Source organism: Littorina saxatilis, linkage group LG12 (genome assembly GCF_037325665.1).
Source record: "Littorina saxatilis isolate snail1 linkage group LG12, US_GU_Lsax_2.0, whole genome shotgun sequence".
Lineage (NCBI taxonomy): Eukaryota > Metazoa > Mollusca > Gastropoda > Littorinimorpha > Littorinidae > Littorina > Littorina saxatilis.
Window position 1 is genome coordinate 4,345,810 of NC_090256.1, and position 19,746 is coordinate 4,365,555.

Consider the following 19,746-nt stretch of genomic DNA (forward strand, 5'->3'; position numbering starts at 1 on the left):
CAATCTCATCCTTGATGTTTACCAGATCGCTCTGTCATCCCCAGTCTTCATTGTAATCATGTTATAACCAATCTCATCCTTGATGTTTACCAGATTGGTCTGTCATCCCCAGTCTTCATTGTAATCATGTTATAACCAATCTCATCCTTGATGTTTACCAGATTGGTCTGTCATCCTCAGTCTTCATTGTAATCATGTTATAACCAATCTCATCCTTGATGTTTACCAGATTGGTCTGTCATCCCCAGTCTTCATTGTAATCATGTTATAACCAATCTCATCCTTGATGTTTACCAGATTGGTCTGTCATCCTCAGTCTTCATTGTAATCATGTTATAACCAATCTCATCCTGGATGTTTACCAGATCGGTCTGTCATCCTCAGTCTTCATTGTAATCATGTTATAACCAATCTCATCCTTGATGTTTACCAGATTGGTCTGTCATCCCCAGTCTTCATTGTAATCATGTTATAACCAATCTCATCCTTGATGTTTACCAGATTGGTCTGTCATCCTCAGTCTTCATTGTAATCATGTTATAACCAATCTCATCCTTGATGTTTACCAGATTGGTCTGTCATCCTCAGTCTTCATTGTAATCATGTTATAACCAATCTCATCCTTGATGTTTACCAGATTGGTCTGTCATCCTCAGTCTTCATTGTAATCATGTTATAACCAATCTCATCCTTGATGTTTACCAGATCGCTCTGTCATCCCCAGTCTTCATTGTAATCATGTTATAACCAATCTCATCCTTGATGTTTACCAGATTGGTCTGTCATCCCCAGTCTTCATCGTAATCATGTTATAACCAATCTCATCCTTGATGTTTACCAGATTGGTCTGTCATCCCCAGTCTTCATTGTAATCATGTTATAACCAATCTCATCCTTGATGTTTACCAGATTGGTCTGTCATCCTCGGTCTTCATTGTAATCATGTTATAACCAATCTCATCCTTGGTGTTTACCAGATTGGTCTGTCATCCTCAGTCTTCATTGTAATCATGTTATAACCAATCTCATCCTTGATGTTTACCAGATCGCTCTGTCATCCCCAGTCTTCATTGTAATCATGTTATAACCAATCTCATCCTTGATGTTTACCAGATCGCTCTGTCATCCTCAGTCTTCATTGTAATCATGTTATAACCAATCTCATCCTTGATGTTTACCAGATTGGTCTGTCATCCCCAGTCTTCATTGTAATCATGTTATAACCAATCTCATCCTTGATGTTTACCAGATTGGTCTGTCATCCCCAGTCTTCATTGTAATCATGTTATAACCAATCTCATCCTTGATGTTTACCAGATTGGTCTGTCATCCCCAGTCTTCATTGTAATCATGTTATAACCAATCTCATCCTTGATGTTTACCAGATCGCTCTGTCATCCTCAGTCTTCATTGTAATCATGTTATAACCAATCTCATCCTTGATGTTTACCAGATTGGTCTGTCATCCTCGGTCTTCATTGTAATCATGTTATAACCAATCTCATCCTTGATGTTTACCAGATTGGTCTGTCATCCCCAGTCTTCATTGTAATCATGTTATAACCAATCTCATCCTTGATGTTTACCAGATCGCTCTGTCATCCTCAGTCTTCATTGTAATCATGTTATAACCAATCTCATCCTTGATGTTTACCAGATTGGTCTGTCATCCCCAGTCTTCATTGTAATCATGTTATAACCAATCTCATCCTTGATGTTTACCAGATTGGTCTGTCATCCTCAGTCTTCATTGTAATCATGTTATAACCAATCTCATCCTTGATGTTTACCAGATCGGTCTGTCATCCCCAGTCTTCATTGTAATCATGTTATAACCAATCTCATCCTTGATGTTTACCAGATTGGTCTGTCATCCCCAGTCTTCATTGTAATCATGTTATAACCAATCTCATCCTTGATGTTTACCAGATTGGTCTGTCATCCTCAGTCTTCATTGTAATCATGTTATAACCAATCTCATCCTTGATGTTTACCAGATTGGTCTGTCATCCCCAGTCTTCATTGTAATCATGTTATAACCAATCTCATCCTTGATGTTTACCAGATTGGTCTGTCATCCTCAGTCTTCATTGTAATCATGTTATAACCAATCTCATCCTTGATGTTTACCAGATTGGTCTGTCATCCCCAGTCTTCATCGTAATCATGTTATAACCAATCTCATCCTTGATGTTTGCCAGATTGGTCTGTCATCCTCGGTCTTCATTGTAATCATGTTATAACCAATCTCATCCTTGATGTTTACCAGATTGGTCTGTCATCCTCAGTCTTCATTGTAATCATGTTATAACCAATCTCATCCTTGATGTTTACCAGATTGGTCTGTCATCCTCAGTCTTCATTGTAATCATGTTATAACCAATCTCATCCTTGATGTTTACCAGATTGGTCTGTCATCCTCGGTCTTCATCGTAATCATGTTATAACCAATCTCATCCTTGATGTTTACCAGATTGGTCTGTCATCCCCAGTCTTCATTGTAATCATGTTATAACCAATCTCATCCTTGATGTTTACCAGATTGGTCTGTCATCCCCAGTCTTCATTGTAATCATGTTATAACCAATCTCATCCTTGATGTTTACCAGATTGGTCTGTCATCCCCAGTCTTCATTGTAATCATGTTATAACCAATCTCATCCTTGATGTTTACCAGATTGGTCTGTCATCCCCAGTCTTCATTGTAATCATGTTATAACCAATCTCATCCTTGATGTTTACCAGATTGGTCTGTCATCCCCAGTCTTCATTGTAATCATGTTATAACCAATCTCATCCTTGATGTTTACCAGATCGCTCTGTCATCCTCAGTCTTCATCGTAATCATGTTATAACCAATCTCATCCTTGATGTTTACCAGATTGGTCTGTCATCCCCAGTCTTCATTGTAATCATGTTATAACCAATCTCATCCTTGATGTTTACCAGATTGGTCTGTCATCCCCAGTCTTCATTGTAATCATGTTATAACCAATCTCATCCTTGATGTTTACCAGATCGCTCTGTCATCCCCAGTCTTCATTGTAATCATGTTATAACCAATCTCATCCTTGATGTTTACCAGATCGCTCTGTCATCCCCAGTCTTCATTGTAATCATGTTATAACCAATCTCATCCTTGATGTTTACCAGATTGGTCTGTCATCCCCAGTCTTCATTGTAATCATGTTATAACCAATCTCATCCTTGATGTTTACCAGATTGGTCTGTCATCCTCAGTCTTCATTGTAATCATGTTATAACCAATCTCATCCTTGATGTTTACCAGATTGGTCTGTCATCCTCAGTCTTCATTGTAATCATGTTATAACCAATCTCATCCTTGATGTTTACCAGATTGGTCTGTCATCCTCGGTCTTCATTGTAATCATGTTATAACCAATCTCATCCTTGATGTTTACCAGATTGGTCTGTCATCCCCAGTCTTCATTGTAATCATGTTATAACCAATCTCATCCTTGATGTTTACCAGATTGGTCTGTCATCCTCAGTCTTCATTGTAATCATGTTATAACCAATCTCATCCTTGATGTTTACCAGATTGGTCTGTCATCCCCAGTCTTCATTGTAATCATGTTATAACCAATCTCATCCTTGATGTTTACCAGATTGGTCTGTCATCCTCAGTCTTCATTGTAATCATGTTATAACCAATCTCATCCTTGATGTTTACCAGATTGGTCTGTCATCCCCAGTCTTCATTGTAATCATGTTATAACCAATCTCATCCTTGATGTTTACCAGATTGGTCTGTCATCCCCAGTCTTCATTGTAATCATGTTATAACCAATCTCATCCTTGATGTTTACCAGATTGGTCTGTCATCCCCAGTCTTCATTGTAATCATGTTATAACCAATCTCATCCTTGATGTTTACCAGATTGGTCTGTCATCCCCAGTCTTCATTGTAATCATGTTATAACCAATCTCATCCTTGATGTTTACCAGATTGGTCTGTCATCCTCAGTCTTCATTGTAATCATGTTATAACCAATCTCATCCTTGATGTTTACCAGATTGGTCTGTCATCCCCAGTCTTCATTGTAATCATGTTATAACCAATCTCATCCTTGATGTTTACCAGATTGGTCTGTCATCCTCAGTCTTCATTGTAATCATGTTATAACCAATCTCATCCTTGATGTTTACCAGATTGGTCTGTCATCCCCAGTCTTCATTGTAATCATGTTATAACCAATCTCATCCTTGATGTTTACCAGATTGGTCTGTCATCCCCAGTCTTCATTGTAATCATGTTATAACCAATCTCATCCTTGATGTTTACCAGATTGGTCTGTCATCCCCAGTCTTCATTGTAATCATGTTATAACCAATCTCATCCTTGATGTTTACCAGATCGCTCTGTCATCCTCAGTCTTCATTGTAATCATGTTATAACCAATCTCATCCTTGATGTTTACCAGATTGGTCTGTCATCCTCGGTCTTCATTGTAATCATGTTATAACCAATCTCATCCTTGATGTTTACCAGATTGGTCTGTCATCCCCAGTCTTCATTGTAATCATGTTATAACCAATCTCATCCTTGATGTTTACCAGATCGCTCTGTCATCCTCAGTCTTCATTGTAATCATGTTATAACCAATCTCATCCTTGATGTTTACCAGATTGGTCTGTCATCCCCAGTCTTCATTGTAATCATGTTATAACCAATCTCATCCTTGATGTTTACCAGATTGGTCTGTCATCCTCAGTCTTCATTGTAATCATGTTATAACCAATCTCATCCTTGATGTTTACCAGATCGGTCTGTCATCCCCAGTCTTCATTGTAATCATGTTATAACCAATCTCATCCTTGATGTTTACCAGATTGGTCTGTCATCCCCAGTCTTCATTGTAATCATGTTATAACCAATCTCATCCTTGATGTTTACCAGATTGGTCTGTCATCCTCAGTCTTCATTGTAATCATGTTATAACCAATCTCATCCTTGATGTTTACCAGATTGGTCTGTCATCCCCAGTCTTCATTGTAATCATGTTATAACCAATCTCATCCTTGATGTTTACCAGATTGGTCTGTCATCCTCAGTCTTCATTGTAATCATGTTATAACCAATCTCATCCTTGATGTTTACCAGATTGGTCTGTCATCCCCAGTCTTCATCGTAATCATGTTATAACCAATCTCATCCTTGATGTTTGCCAGATTGGTCTGTCATCCTCGGTCTTCATTGTAATCATGTTATAACCAATCTCATCCTTGATGTTTACCAGATTGGTCTGTCATCCTCAGTCTTCATTGTAATCATGTTATAACCAATCTCATCCTTGATGTTTACCAGATTGGTCTGTCATCCTCAGTCTTCATTGTAATCATGTTATAACCAATCTCATCCTTGATGTTTACCAGATTGGTCTGTCATCCTCGGTCTTCATTGTAATCATGTTATAACCAATCTCATCCTTGATGTTTACCAGATTGGTCTGTCATCCCCAGTCTTCATTGTAATCATGTTATAACCAATCTCATCCTTGATGTTTACCAGATTGGTCTGTCATCCCCAGTCTTCATTGTAATCATGTTATAACCAATCTCATCCTTGATGTTTACCAGATTGGTCTGTCATCCCCAGTCTTCATTGTAATCATGTTATAACCAATCTCATCCTTGATGTTTACCAGATTGGTCTGTCATCCCCAGTCTTCATTGTAATCATGTTATAACCAATCTCATCCTTGATGTTTACCAGATTGGTCTGTCATCCCCAGTCTTCATTGTAATCATGTTATAACCAATCTCATCCTTGATGTTTACCAGATCGCTCTGTCATCCTCAGTCTTCATCGTAATCATGTTATAACCAATCTCATCCTTGATGTTTACCAGATTGGTCTGTCATCCCCAGTCTTCATTGTAATCATGTTATAACCAATCTCATCCTTGATGTTTACCAGATTGGTCTGTCATCCCCAGTCTTCATTGTAATCATGTTATAACCAATCTCATCCTTGATGTTTACCAGATCGCTCTGTCATCCCCAGTCTTCATTGTAATCATGTTATAACCAATCTCATCCTTGATGTTTACCAGATCGCTCTGTCATCCCCAGTCTTCATTGTAATCATGTTATAACCAATCTCATCCTTGATGTTTACCAGATTGGTCTGTCATCCCCAGTCTTCATTGTAATCATGTTATAACCAATCTCATCCTTGATGTTTACCAGATTGGTCTGTCATCCTCAGTCTTCATTGTAATCATGTTATAACCAATCTCATCCTTGATGTTTACCAGATTGGTCTGTCATCCTCAGTCTTCATTGTAATCATGTTATAACCAATCTCATCCTTGATGTTTACCAGATTGGTCTGTCATCCTCGGTCTTCATTGTAATCATGTTATAACCAATCTCATCCTTGATGTTTACCAGATTGGTCTGTCATCCCCAGTCTTCATTGTAATCATGTTATAACCAATCTCATCCTTGATGTTTACCAGATTGGTCTGTCATCCTCAGTCTTCATTGTAATCATGTTATAACCAATCTCATCCTTGATGTTTACCAGATTGGTCTGTCATCCCCAGTCTTCATTGTAATCATGTTATAACCAATCTCATCCTTGATGTTTACCAGATTGGTCTGTCATCCTCAGTCTTCATTGTAATCATGTTATAACCAATCTCATCCTTGATGTTTACCAGATTGGTCTGTCATCCCCAGTCTTCATTGTAATCATGTTATAACCAATCTCATCCTTGATGTTTACCAGATTGGTCTGTCATCCCCAGTCTTCATTGTAATCATGTTATAACCAATCTCATCCTTGATGTTTACCAGATTGGTCTGTCATCCCCAGTCTTCATTGTAATCATGTTATAACCAATCTCATCCTTGATGTTTACCAGATTGGTCTGTCATCCCCAGTCTTCATTGTAATCATGTTATAACCAATCTCATCCTTGATGTTTACCAGATTGGTCTGTCATCCTCAGTCTTCATTGTAATCATGTTATAACCAATCTCATCCTTGATGTTTACCAGATTGGTCTGTCATCCCCAGTCTTCATTGTAATCATGTTATAACCAATCTCATCCTTGATGTTTACCAGATTGGTCTGTCATCCTCGGTCTTCATTGTAATCATGTTATAACCAATCTCATCCTTGATGTTTACCAGATTGGTCTGTCATCCCCAGTCTTCATTGTAATCATGTTATAACCAATCTCATCCTTGATGTTTACCAGATTGGTCTGTCATCCCCAGTCTTCATTGTAATCATGTTATAACCAATCTCATCCTTGATGTTTACCAGATTGGTCTGTCATCCCCAGTCTTCATTGTAATCATGTTATAACCAATCTCATCCTTGATGTTTACCAGATTGGTCTGTCATCCTCGGTCTTCATTGTAATCATGTTATAACCAATCTCATCCTTGATGTTTACCAGATTGGTCTGTCATCCCCAGTCTTCATTGTAATCATGTTATAACCAATCTCATCCTTGATGTTTACCAGATTGGTCTGTCATCCTCGGTCTTCATTGTAATCATGTTATAACCAATCTCATCCTTGATGTTTACCAGATTGGTCTGTCATCCCCAGTCTTCATTGTAATCATGTTATAACCAATCTCATCCTTGATGTTTACCAGATTGGTCTGTCATCCCCAGTCTTCATTGTAATCATGTTATAACCAATCTCATCCTTGATGTTTACCAGATTGGTCTGTCATCCTCAGTCTTCATTGTAATCATGTTATAACCAATCTCATCCTTGATGTTTACCAGATTGGTCTGTCATCCCCAGTCTTCATTGTAATCATGTTATAACCAATCTCATCCTTGATGTTTACCAGATTGGTCTGTCATCCCCAGTCTTCATTGTAATCATGTTATAACCAATCTCATCCTTGATGTTTACCAGATTGGTCTGTCATCCCCAGTCTTCATTGTAATCATGTTATAACCAATCTCATCCTGGATGTTTACCAGATTGGTCTGTCATCCCCAGTCTTCATTGTAATCATGTTATAACCAATCTCATCCTTGATGTTTACCAGATTGGTCTGTCATCCTCAGTCTTCATTGTAATCATGTTATAACCAATCTCATCCTTGATGTTTACCAGATTGGTCTGTCATCCCCAGTCTTCATTGTAATCATGTTATAACCAATCTCATCCTTGATGTTTACCAGATTGGTCTGCTGGCAACGGTACCCCATATAGGGCTGAGTGTTACCTGTTTGCTGGGAGGAATCATTTCAGATCGCTTACTGCGATGCGGGGTCCCCATCACCTGGACACGAAAACTCGCCTTTACCACAGGTAATGCTTCGTTTATTTTTAAGTTTTAAACTGACACGCTATTGTGCATCAAACATACCATTCCCCCCAAACCCACATATATCAGATCTCAAGTAGGGGAGGGTGGGGCAGGTAGGGTCAAAAAATCCTTTTTCACTCTCATTCAAAGATTAACCAGTGAAAACATTTCAAACAACTTTTTAAGAAAACTTTAATCCTTTTGCAATACAATAATTCAACATTCGAAAATAAATCGTTCTAATCATGAGAGATAAACGATAAATAAAAAGGTCACCAAAAATACCCAACCTGCCCCACCACGGGGCAGGTTGGGTACCCCTGTGGGGAAGGTTGGGTCAACTTGAGAAAAACAGCTATTATCCTGCCAAAATAAAGGTAAATTAATAAATTGACTAGCTGAACGATACCACAATTAACCCGTGTATATAATTGAGATATGAAAACAACCAACCAAACAAAGAAGAACAAGAAAATTGCCAATAGTAACAACTTACCAAAAACAAACACGAAGCAAAAAATAATATTAAAAAACATCAATGGAAAATAACATAACTTCGCATGTCTGTGCGTGTTGTTATTAAAAACATAACTGAAATAAGAGGTCAGGGTTGAATACAAATGGTGCCGTTGCTGTTGCAATAAACAAAACCTGTCATTCTGTAACACAAACAATATTTATAACTCATACACATGAAATACACGCACCCATCAACACACAATCGCGCGCGTACATACAAACAAATTCACCTATGATTCATATTTCATGCAATAACAAATTTATCCTACATACGTGAGAGAGACACTCGTGAGATAATAATCGTTCAAATCACACGTGTGTATATCATGTAAATGAGGTCATGTCAAGCAAGTCTGGCAGGGACCTGTTTTTCCACTGCTTACAGGGCTGAATATTGGCGGTCGCCCGATCGCCCCCGGCGGGTTCAAATCGCGTCGGGCGGGTTCGAAATTCTGCTGAAATCGCCCGCCGTGCGGGTTCAAATTTCGCTGAAGCACAAAGTCGTCTGTCACTTCTCTACTGCCCACTCATCCCCCCCCACTTTGAGAAGGACTCAGGACTACCACCAATCAAGGCCAGACACAGTGGCTAGACAGCTACCCCTCTCCGCCTCACTTGACCGTGTCACCACCCCTCCAGTGCCACGAGCCGCTGGCGATTGCATCAGCAGTCAAAATAGCTACTACCCCCCTCCCTCCCCCCTCTTTGCGCTATTCACTTCAACCCCTCTCTTATCTTATTCTGCGCTGACCAATCCTTCAGAGACTTTCCTCTCATATAAAAACTCGGTCATTGACCCCGGGTAAGAAGGTCAGTGTCTGGACAGGCAGCTGTGTTCAGATTGCAAGTACCGATCATTGACCCAGGTCTCAAGGCCAACCAGCTTTTACAATGCCTCGACTGCAGGACATTTTCAGTTAAATACACGTAAGTAAAATATGTAGGATAAACAGAATACTACATGGCTTTCGCTCGCAGTTCAATATTAAATTAAAAAAACTCGTGTAAATCTGGTACGACACAGCAAGCCATGTAGTATTCTCCAGGGGCGGACGAGGGGGGGGGGGGCACAGGGGGCACGTGCCCCCCCCCCACCGAAAAAAAAAAAAAAAAAAAAAGAAGAAGAAAAAAAAAGGTTTTTCTATGCTGATTCTATGACCATTTCTAAGTTCAAATGGCACCAGATGGCACCATTTTGCTTCTTTGGGCAAAAATTTTTTTCCGGGGGGGCATGCCCCCGGACCCCCCTAGCAAATTCGGGCGCTTCGCGCCCATCACATTCACTTTCGATTCAAAGTGCCCCCCCCCCTTACAAAGCAACTGATCCGCCCCTGTTCTCTATATGTAAAGAAGGGGCAGGTTGGGTAATGACGGGGCAGGTCGAGTCACTGACCCAACCTGCCCATACCCTACCTGCCCCGCACAGGGTGCACAAAGAAATCGGTCTGTTACGTTTCGATTCAATTTAAATACGAATTTAAACAGCACAATTCACTTCTAAAATGAATCAGGTGTGTATACTAAAGATATCATCCATGAGCACCCTGTTAATCCACGTATAGAACAAAAAGTATGAGAGTCAAAAAAGTCACTTACTGTCAAATTTCATGGTGAAACCACCGGATCCATACTTGCACATCACTACCATTCAAACAAATTGGCGATAGGGACGCACTGGGACATTCAAAAACATAGATCGGAAACGAAACGGGAATATCTTTTCAATTGTGAGAGTTATTCAAGGTGACCCAACCTGCCCCTGACCCTACCTGCCCCACCCTCCCCTAAACATGATAATTAAAATGTAAACAACAAAGTGACTGAGGTGAGATGAACAAAGAATTGTGTTCTCACCGACACCAGGATAGCACAATACAATACGAATATTCGCTTATGAAAGCTTCATGCATCAGGAATACGAACAAACAAACACAAAGGGCAACAACAAGCAATAGCAACACGGAACGAACAAGGTATATAATTATTTAAAAGTACGATACACACAGCGCGTGATCAGCAGTCACGTCACGTTTTCCTGCTGATACTTAAATCTGTTCTGATGATTACTTGCCGTCAAGGAGAATAAATTGCTTGGCGTCTTCATTTCTCCGTCTACTTCAATACCCACGTGGCCTCCTCTTCGCCGGCGACTAGACAATGGAAGAATGATTATTTCTACATTCTCGATACCTAATTTATGTGAACATAACGTGTCACAGGCACGCTGATTGAAGGCCTTTGTCTGGTTGGACTCTTCTTCACACGAGAATGGACAACGGCCTTCCTTCTCCTCAGCCTCGGAGTCTCTATTGGCGGAGTGGCCACAGCAGGTAATTAAGCTACTGGTCATGTTAAAGAGGCTGTTCGCTTGAGGTGTAACTTTAATTTATAGGCCTACCTTTTTTTTCGGGAGGGGGGGCGGCTAATATTTCACATGTTTAGTTTGTTTTTTAAACAGTTCTGTGAAGGTGTAATTTCTAAAACAATGTCAGTCTCGTAACGACTTGGCTTGGAGAGAATTATTTCAAGTTTAAGAGAGAGAGAGAGAGAGAGAGAGAGAGAGAGAGAGAGAGAGAGAGAGAGAGAGAGAGAGAGAGAGAGAGAGAGGGAGGGGGAATCGAGACGAGATCGTGGTGTATGTGTGTGTGTGTGTGTGTGTGTGTGTGTGTGTGTGTGTGTGTGTGTGTGTGTGTCTGTGTCTGTGTCTGTGCGTGTGTGTGTGTGTGTCTGTGCGTGTGTATGTGTAGAGCGATTCAGACCAAACTACCGGACCGATCTTTATTAAATTTGACAGAGTTCCTGGAAATGATATCCCCGGACGTTTCTTTTCTTTTTTTCGATAAATACTTTTGATGACGTCATATCCGGCTTTTTGTAAAAGTTGAGGCGGCACTGTCACACCCTCATTTTTCAATCAAATTGATTGACATTTTTGTAAAGCAATCTTCGACGAAGGCCGGACTTCGGTATTGCATTTCAGCTTGGTGGCTTAAAAATTAATTAATGACTTTGGTCATTAAAAATCTGAAAATTGTAATACATTTTTTTTTATATATAAAACGATCCAAATGTACGTTCATCTCATTTTACATCATTTCCTGATTCCAAAAACATATAGATATGTTATATTTGGATTAAAAACAAGCTCTGAAAATTAAAAATATAAAAATTATGATCAAAATTAAATTTCCGAAATCGATTTAAAAACAATTTCATCTTATTCCTTGTCGGTTCCTGATTCCAAAAAACATATAGATATGATATGTTTGGATTAAAAACACGCTCAGAAAGTTAAAACGAAGAGAGGTACAGAAAAGCGTGCCATACAGCACAACGAAACCACTACCGCGCTGAACAGGCTGGTCAGTTTCACTCCGTTATGCACAAGCGGCGGACTACGGTCATTGTGAAAAAATGCAGTGCGTTCAGTTTCATTCTGTGAGTTCCACAGCTTGACTAAATGTAGTAATTTCGCCTTACGCGATTTGTTTTGACATCGAGCCCTCGCCCATGAGAAGGACTAATCTTATGATAATACGTTAAAAAACCAGTTAGAATATCAATCAAAGAAGTATAAAAAACAAACAAACAAACAAAGAACTCACCAACAAAACAAACAAACAAACACAAATATACATACAAGGGCATAATGAAAACAGTTTCAAGCAAAACAAAAACAAGAAGGGCAAAGCCCATACGACTCACATGCTTGACCTTGACCTTTACATGACCTTGACCTTCAGGGTCAAGGTCAAATAACTAAACCTAGCAATGACATCATACACTAAGAACTGCTTTACACATTTTTCCTACCAAAATACATGTGACCTTGACCCAAGGTCAAGGTCATCCAAGGTCATGCAACACAAAGCTGTTAATTCAAGACATAGGAAGTACAATGGTGCTTATTGGCTCTTTCTACCATGAGATATGGTCACTTTTAGTGGTTCACTACCTTATTTTGGTCACATTTCATAAGGGTCAAAGTGACCTTGACCTTGATCATATGTGACCAAATGTGTCTCATGATGAAAGCATAACATGTGCCCCACATAATTTTTAAGTTTGAAAGTTATCTTCCATAGCGGTTCAGGGTCAAGGTCACTTCAAAATATGTATACAATCCAACTTTGAAGAGCTCCTGTGACCTTGACCTTGAAGCAAGGTCAAGATGCTATGTATGTTTTTTGGGGCCTTGTCATCATACACCATCTTGCCAAATTTGGTACTGATAGACTGAATAGTGTCCAAGAAATATCCAACGTTAAAGTTTTCCGGACGGACGGACGTCCGGTGACCTTGACCTTGATCATATGTGACCAAATGTGTCTCATGATGAAAGCATAACATGTGCTCCACATAATTTTTAAGTTTGAAACAGTTATCTTCCATAGTTCAGGGTCAAGGTCACTTCAAAATATGTATACAATCCAACTTTGAAGAGCTCCTGTGACCTTGACCTTGAAGCAAGGTCAAGATGCTATGTATGTTTTTTGGGGCCTTGTCATCATACACCATCTTGCCAAATTTGGTACTGATAGACTGAATAGTGTCCAAGAAATATCCAACGTTAAAGTTTTCCGGACGGACGGACGGACGGACGTCCGGACGGACGGACGGACGGACGTCCGGACGGACGGACGGACGGACGACTCGGGTGAGTACATAGACTCACTTTTGCTTCGCATGTGAGTCAAAAAACCACGTAAAACGTCGAGGGAACAAAAAATCCGTGAACTGAGGAATCAAAGGAACAACTACGTTGCAAGTACATGTAATAACAATGTAGCATCTTTACATAAGTCTTGTCATGAAAACAATGGTGTACATTTATCTACTGAAACGTGTGAAAGGTAAAAACAAGGCATCATAAATATAAACATGTCCAAGCTAAGTGAAAACGAAATGTGCCATGAATACGGAATGACAAATATCAGGCTTTAAAAGTCTTGGCATTGACGGAATGTCTGAGACCGCTTGGAAGTGAATTCTAAAGATTAGTTCCCGAAAAGAGTAGGCTAGACTTAAAAAGATCGATACGAGGCAGGGGAGCATACATTTTTTTGTTGGGTCTCTCAAATTGTGAGACATTAATTGAGAAGAAAGAGGTGCAGGCGCTCTTATGAGTTTATACATCATAACGCCTTTATTGTACATGAATCTTGATTTAAGAGAGAGAGAGAGAGGGAGAGAGAGAGAGAGAGAGAGAGAGAGAGAGAGAGAGAGAGAGAGAGAGAGAGAGAGAGAGAGAGAGAGAGAGAGAGAGTCACACACAGACACACGCACGCACGCATGTACGCACGCACGCACGCACAAACACACACACACACACACACACACACACACACACACACACACACACACACACACAGACTCAAACATATTTGGTGCTGGTACATATAACTTCAAATACAAGCTATTGTAGTTTCCAAAAATTCTGACGAAAGAGCACAGGATTTCAGTTAAATAAATGAAGTGTTGTTCCTGTAATAAAAAAATAAAAAAACTGTTCTGTTTTATCATTTATAAACAGTGTGGTGTCTTCAGGACAAAATCCCGAACAGATATTTACACTGCTAACGTCCCATGATTTAGAATCAATAACAGAAGACAACACCTCACGAGAGTATTGCCTTTAAAAATTGGCTATCTTTTGCGAACAAACGTCCTCGTTTTTCTTCATTATTTTCATTTGCATTTGTCTTTTCGCGCTCTAATAAGACGATTAGATGAAGGCATCTATGATGGTTTCATTTTGTCAATAATAAACGTCCACTATTTTTTTTGTGTTCATACTGTCCAAACAACGTGCTCATTTCTCTTCATTCTTTTCAATTGCATTTTTCTTTCCGTGCTGTATTAAGACGATTCGACGGAAGCATCTATGATTGGTTCCTTTGTCAAAAACGTCCAGGCTACATTCCTCTGGCGGTGGACATTGCCCCTCAGTACGCTGGAGTGATCACCGGGCTGTCGCAGCTTGGTTCTGCTGGCGCCATCATTAGCACTGTACTGGCCTCCACCATGACTGGTACTGCCAAGGTACGTGTACTCTCTGTCGTCACCGTCAACATCCTCATCCTTATCATGTGAAGGTGTGTGGTAAATATTTGAAATGTGATTACTCGGCTGTGAAACCCAACTCCTGTGATATGAGAGGGTAAATTTACATAGTGCAATATCATATTTGATTGTATCCCTTTTATGTTTTATGTTTTATGTGTGTCGTCCTATACAATTGTTGTTATAATCGTTTACAGGCAGGCAGGGTGTGCCGAAGAAAAATTTCCATGTTTATGTAATATTTTAATGGACAATAAAGTGCTGTTATTGTTATTGTTATTGTTATCATCATCATCATCGTCATCGTCATCATCAGTATGACTACCCAAAGGGATGCACTGAGAGTGTTGTCACAGGTTTTGAGTGTTGTCTGCCTCTGTTATTTTACTACCTTGATCACAATAATACATTACTGGTAACTATTTTCTAAATTGTGTATATGCACCCCCCCCCCTACACACACACACATCCTCTTATCCCCCTTTCATCTTTGTTTTTTTCTTCTCTCTCTCTGTAAATGCATCTTGACAAACTGTAGCCGATGTGTACCTTTCCATGCCTGGAATGTGGTTCTACGATCACAGTTACCTTGATTTTTGTTTTCACGATCACAAACACCTTGACGAATAGAGGATCATAGAGTGAAAAATGTACGTTGAAAATAAAATGCTTTGCCATAATGCCCATCACGATCACGAACACAAATGACGATCACGATCACGAGACTTGATTATTTTGTCATCACGGATCACGGGCAAAGTCCCATCACGATCACAGAAATGGAAATTTCGGCAATCACGGTCACAGAAAGGTCAAAAAACGCCAATCACGATCACGATTTTAAACCCTTTGGGGCCCTCATAACTCTCACTTACTGTTCCGTCTATATCAGGAGCGCTTGTAATCGTCTCTTTGTTTTTGAGATCTCATTGTCGTTATCCCTTTTTTCTGAGACGTTTTTTCCCCCCTGAGAACACATATCTGTGCAGAGAGTAGCCGAATTGAGCCTCCCCATGCAGATGAGCAACTCAGTGGCCTGCCTTCATTCTTAAAAAGACTGACATTGTCGTCTTTTTCTTTTTCCAGACGATTGAGTCGTGGCAGAGGCTGTTCCTAATAGCAGGCTGCATTCACCTGGCCATCATGATCGTCTTCGATGTCTTTGCCGACGCGCGCCGACAACCTTGGGCTAAAGGCACGTGCACCACACCACCTATCACAAACGGGGTCAGCAAGAGCAACGCACAGAGTGGGAAATCCCGCTGTGTCGGTAGACTGCGGGGCTACTGCCGCCCCGACACCGTGACCCGGAGAATCTCGGTGGAGAGCGAGGAGACGGCTTTGCTGACGGAGAGTCTTGGAGCAGGGGATGTTGATGCCTTCACGGACAGTGTCAGGGTGTGCTACGGTGCCACCGGCTCTGCCCATACCAACAGCGTCCCAACCACCTCCCCACCCCCGTCACACCCCGGCCAGCACCTCAGCCTGCTGGGTCAGTGAGCATGGGTTGCCACTGATACCAAGCTGAAGATGACAGGACACGCGTGTGTCTTGATACAATGGGACCTGTTGAGACTTCCATCATTGGGTTTTAAAATGAGTGAGTCTTAGAATGGAGGTATCTGAAAAAACTAGGGTTCTATAGATTGGGGAAGGTTTTTAAACGAGGAGTATTGAATGGGGGGTTCGCCTGTACGTTGCACGATCACATCCAAGACATGTCATTGGCCCTTGCATAGCAATTCCTGATAAACGTTATGTGTGCTTTTCGCAAAAATGCTACATGTTACCGAGGTTAAGCGTGATATTACCAATAAGAATGTGTTATTCACTTTTTTCGTGAAAATGTCTTGATCATGTTGTTAAAAAAAATGGTTGTATCTTATGGAATGTTCGTTATAATTGTTTACAGCCAGGCAGGGTGTGTCACAGATCTCCATTTTTATGTAATATATTAATGGACAATTAAGTGTTGTCATTGTTATTGTTATTGTTATTGTTAGATAGTTTGTGTGAGATTTCCCGGAGCATGTCACGGCCCTGCCTACTGTGGCGTTAAGAGTAATTCAACCCATCTTGGCATCACATGGAAGTACAGATGAAGAAAATGACATTGACAGTGTCCTTGCATGTTGCAATGGCTTCGTTGTAGGGGGCAGATGAAGCTAATGTGGACGCTTTAATGACACTGTCATGTCATATTAAAGTACCTTATTCGTCACATGCACAGGGGGCAGAGACAAATAGGGTGGATGTCGATCGATCTCGCCTGTTCCAGCACAATCTGAGTCAACATTGTTTTTAATAAGAATAATGAGGGTATTTACATGGCGCAGACCCTGTTCTAAGCGCCTGACACAAATAATCATACAACAATCACAAATAAACAAACTATACAAAGTAATGTACATGATGAAGTGAACACTGTCCGTTCTGGAGAAGAGAATGTAGTTTAAACTGCTTTTCAATGGCGGTATCTTGGCATTTTATACCGCTGTTTCTTGTTGAATGGGTTAACACTTAATGACACCTGCCTTCCCGTGCAAACGATCATTTACACTATCACAGATCTATCCAGGTTTAACATGGGATAAGAGCACCCATCCACTTGAACACGTGCCAAGCATCAACACCTTGGTGGCTTTCTGTGTCGAGTGGGTAGTTTTTACATTTAGTCAAGTTTTGACTAAATGGTTTAACATAGAGGGGGAATCGAGACGAGGGTCGTGGTGTACGTATGTGTGTGTGTGTGTGTGTCTGTCTGTCTGTCTGTCTGTCTGTCTGTCTGTCTGTGCGTGTGTGTGTGTGTAGAGCGATTCAGACTAAACTACTGGACCGATCTTTATGAAATTTTACATGAGAGTTCCTGGGAATGATATCCCCGGATGTTTTTTTCATTTTTTCGATAAATGTCTTTCATGACGTCATATCCGGCTTTTTGTAAAAGTTGAGGCGGCACTGTCACACCCTCATTTTTCAATGACATTTATTGAAATTATGGCCAAGCAATCTTCGACGGAGGCCGGACTTCGGTATTGCATTTCAGCTTGGTGGCTTAAAAATTAATTAATGACTTTGGTCATTAAAAATCTGAAAATTGTAAAATAAAATAAATTATAAAACGATCCAAATTTACGTTCATCTTATTCTTCATCATTTCCTGATTCCAAAAACATATAAATATGTTATATTTGGATTAAAAACAAATTCTGAAAATTAGAAAATATAAAAATTATGATCAAAATTTGATCGGGAGGTTGTGGGTTCGCGAACCCCGGCCGGGTCATACCTAAGACTTTAGAATTGGCAATCTAGTGGCTGCTCCGCCTGGCGTCTGGCATTATGGAGTTAGTGCTAGGACTGGTTGGTCCGGTGTCAGAATAATGTGACTGGGTGAGACATGAAGCCTGTGCTGCGACTTCTGTCTTGTGTGTGGCGCACGTTATAATTATGTCAAAGCAACACCGCCCTGATATGGCCCTTTGTGGTCGGCTGGGCGTTAACCAAACAAACAAACAAACAGCCCCCGAATTCCCCCACGTATCCATCAGAATAGCTATATATAATTATATTTTAATCAAATAAGTTATTTTTTCATGCACACACAATATTTGATGTGTGTATGCCAATTATGTACACACAGACACATCGGCAAAATCTTACAACCTTGAATGAATACACTGATCATAACTATCATATTAATAAGAGAGGGAAGAATGCAGGCTGGTCCATAAAAGATGTCCCTATTTTAATTTTGCTCTGACATTTGTGACCCTCCACCACGAAATGAGTCACATGTCACCTCGCGCGGTTTTGCGCTAGGCTTGATAATTATTAGTCCGGGGAGTGTCTGGTAACAGTGTGAGGGTCACCTTAGTCACAGGCTTATAACTCAAACAGTTTTTGCTCTTTTCAAAATCGGTTTTCACCACTGGATAGAGCATAAAAAACTCTTTAGGAATATGTAAAAATATGAAAATCATGCAAAGGTGACATGCGACTCATTTCGTGGTGGAGGGTCACATTTTGTTTTTCTGGATTTCTATTTAGGTTTTAGGCAGAGTATAGAAGAAACATTGAAATCTATGAGAATATGAATTTAAATGACAGCACTTGGATCACCAACCTGCGAGTCAGTCAACCAAAATGGGCGACGGTTAGTTCGCGACAAGTTTTGAGAAAGCACTGGGCGTTCTCAGGGCAGGGACTTCGGCAGGAGGCCCATACCATTCCCAAAACTGTTAAAGCCTGTGCAAACAAGTAGGCCTATCTACTGTGAGTTTTACAAACCAGAGAACTCTACATTTCGGCATACAACGAGCAGTTTTCATTTCAACAGTTTTGACTTTGTTGCAAGGAATTGTGATTTCTTACTTGTTATATTGTGTGGATATATACTACAACACATTCAAACTTATTTCCCTGTACAATGTTAATTTTATGGAACTTATAGCAACAAGGAGGCAAACCCTTGCAATTTTCCAAAGATAGCAATAAAGATCCTGAGGATAACCGAGTCATTTTGGACTTCACTGCTATAAAAAAAAAAAAAAAAAAATCAATGCACACACACACACGCACACACACGCACGCACACACACACACACACACACACACATACACACACACACACACACACACAAAACACACACACGTGCCCTCGCACATGCACAGACTCACACACACACATACACACACGCGCACGCGCGCGCGCGCGCACACACTCATACGCGCAAACACACACACAAAGACACACACACACACACACACACACACACACCGCGCGTAGACAGAAAGCATCACCACTCGCACCCTAACACAGCACTGTAATTCCCTGCATTTACCTCTCTC

The 19,746-nt window shown here is 40.4% G+C and overlaps 1 protein-coding gene across 1 annotated transcript in view; it reads left to right on the forward strand.

Annotated features, from left to right (window-relative positions):
- LOC138981100 (vesicular glutamate transporter 1-like) overlaps window positions 1-16,879 on the forward strand; it is a 46,446-nt gene extending 29,567 nt beyond the window's left edge. Inside the window, exons 8-11 of the mRNA XM_070353934.1 lie at window positions 8,186-8,315; window positions 11,052-11,162; window positions 14,747-14,874; window positions 15,982-16,879. Of these exons, the coding sequence (XP_070210035.1) occupies window positions 8,186-8,315; window positions 11,052-11,162; window positions 14,747-14,874; window positions 15,982-16,395 (783 nt within the window). The 3' untranslated portion in view covers window positions 16,396-16,879. The remainder of the gene's footprint in view (window positions 1-8,185; window positions 8,316-11,051; window positions 11,163-14,746; window positions 14,875-15,981) is intronic.
- The last annotated feature ends 2,867 nt before the right edge of the window (window positions 16,880-19,746 follow it).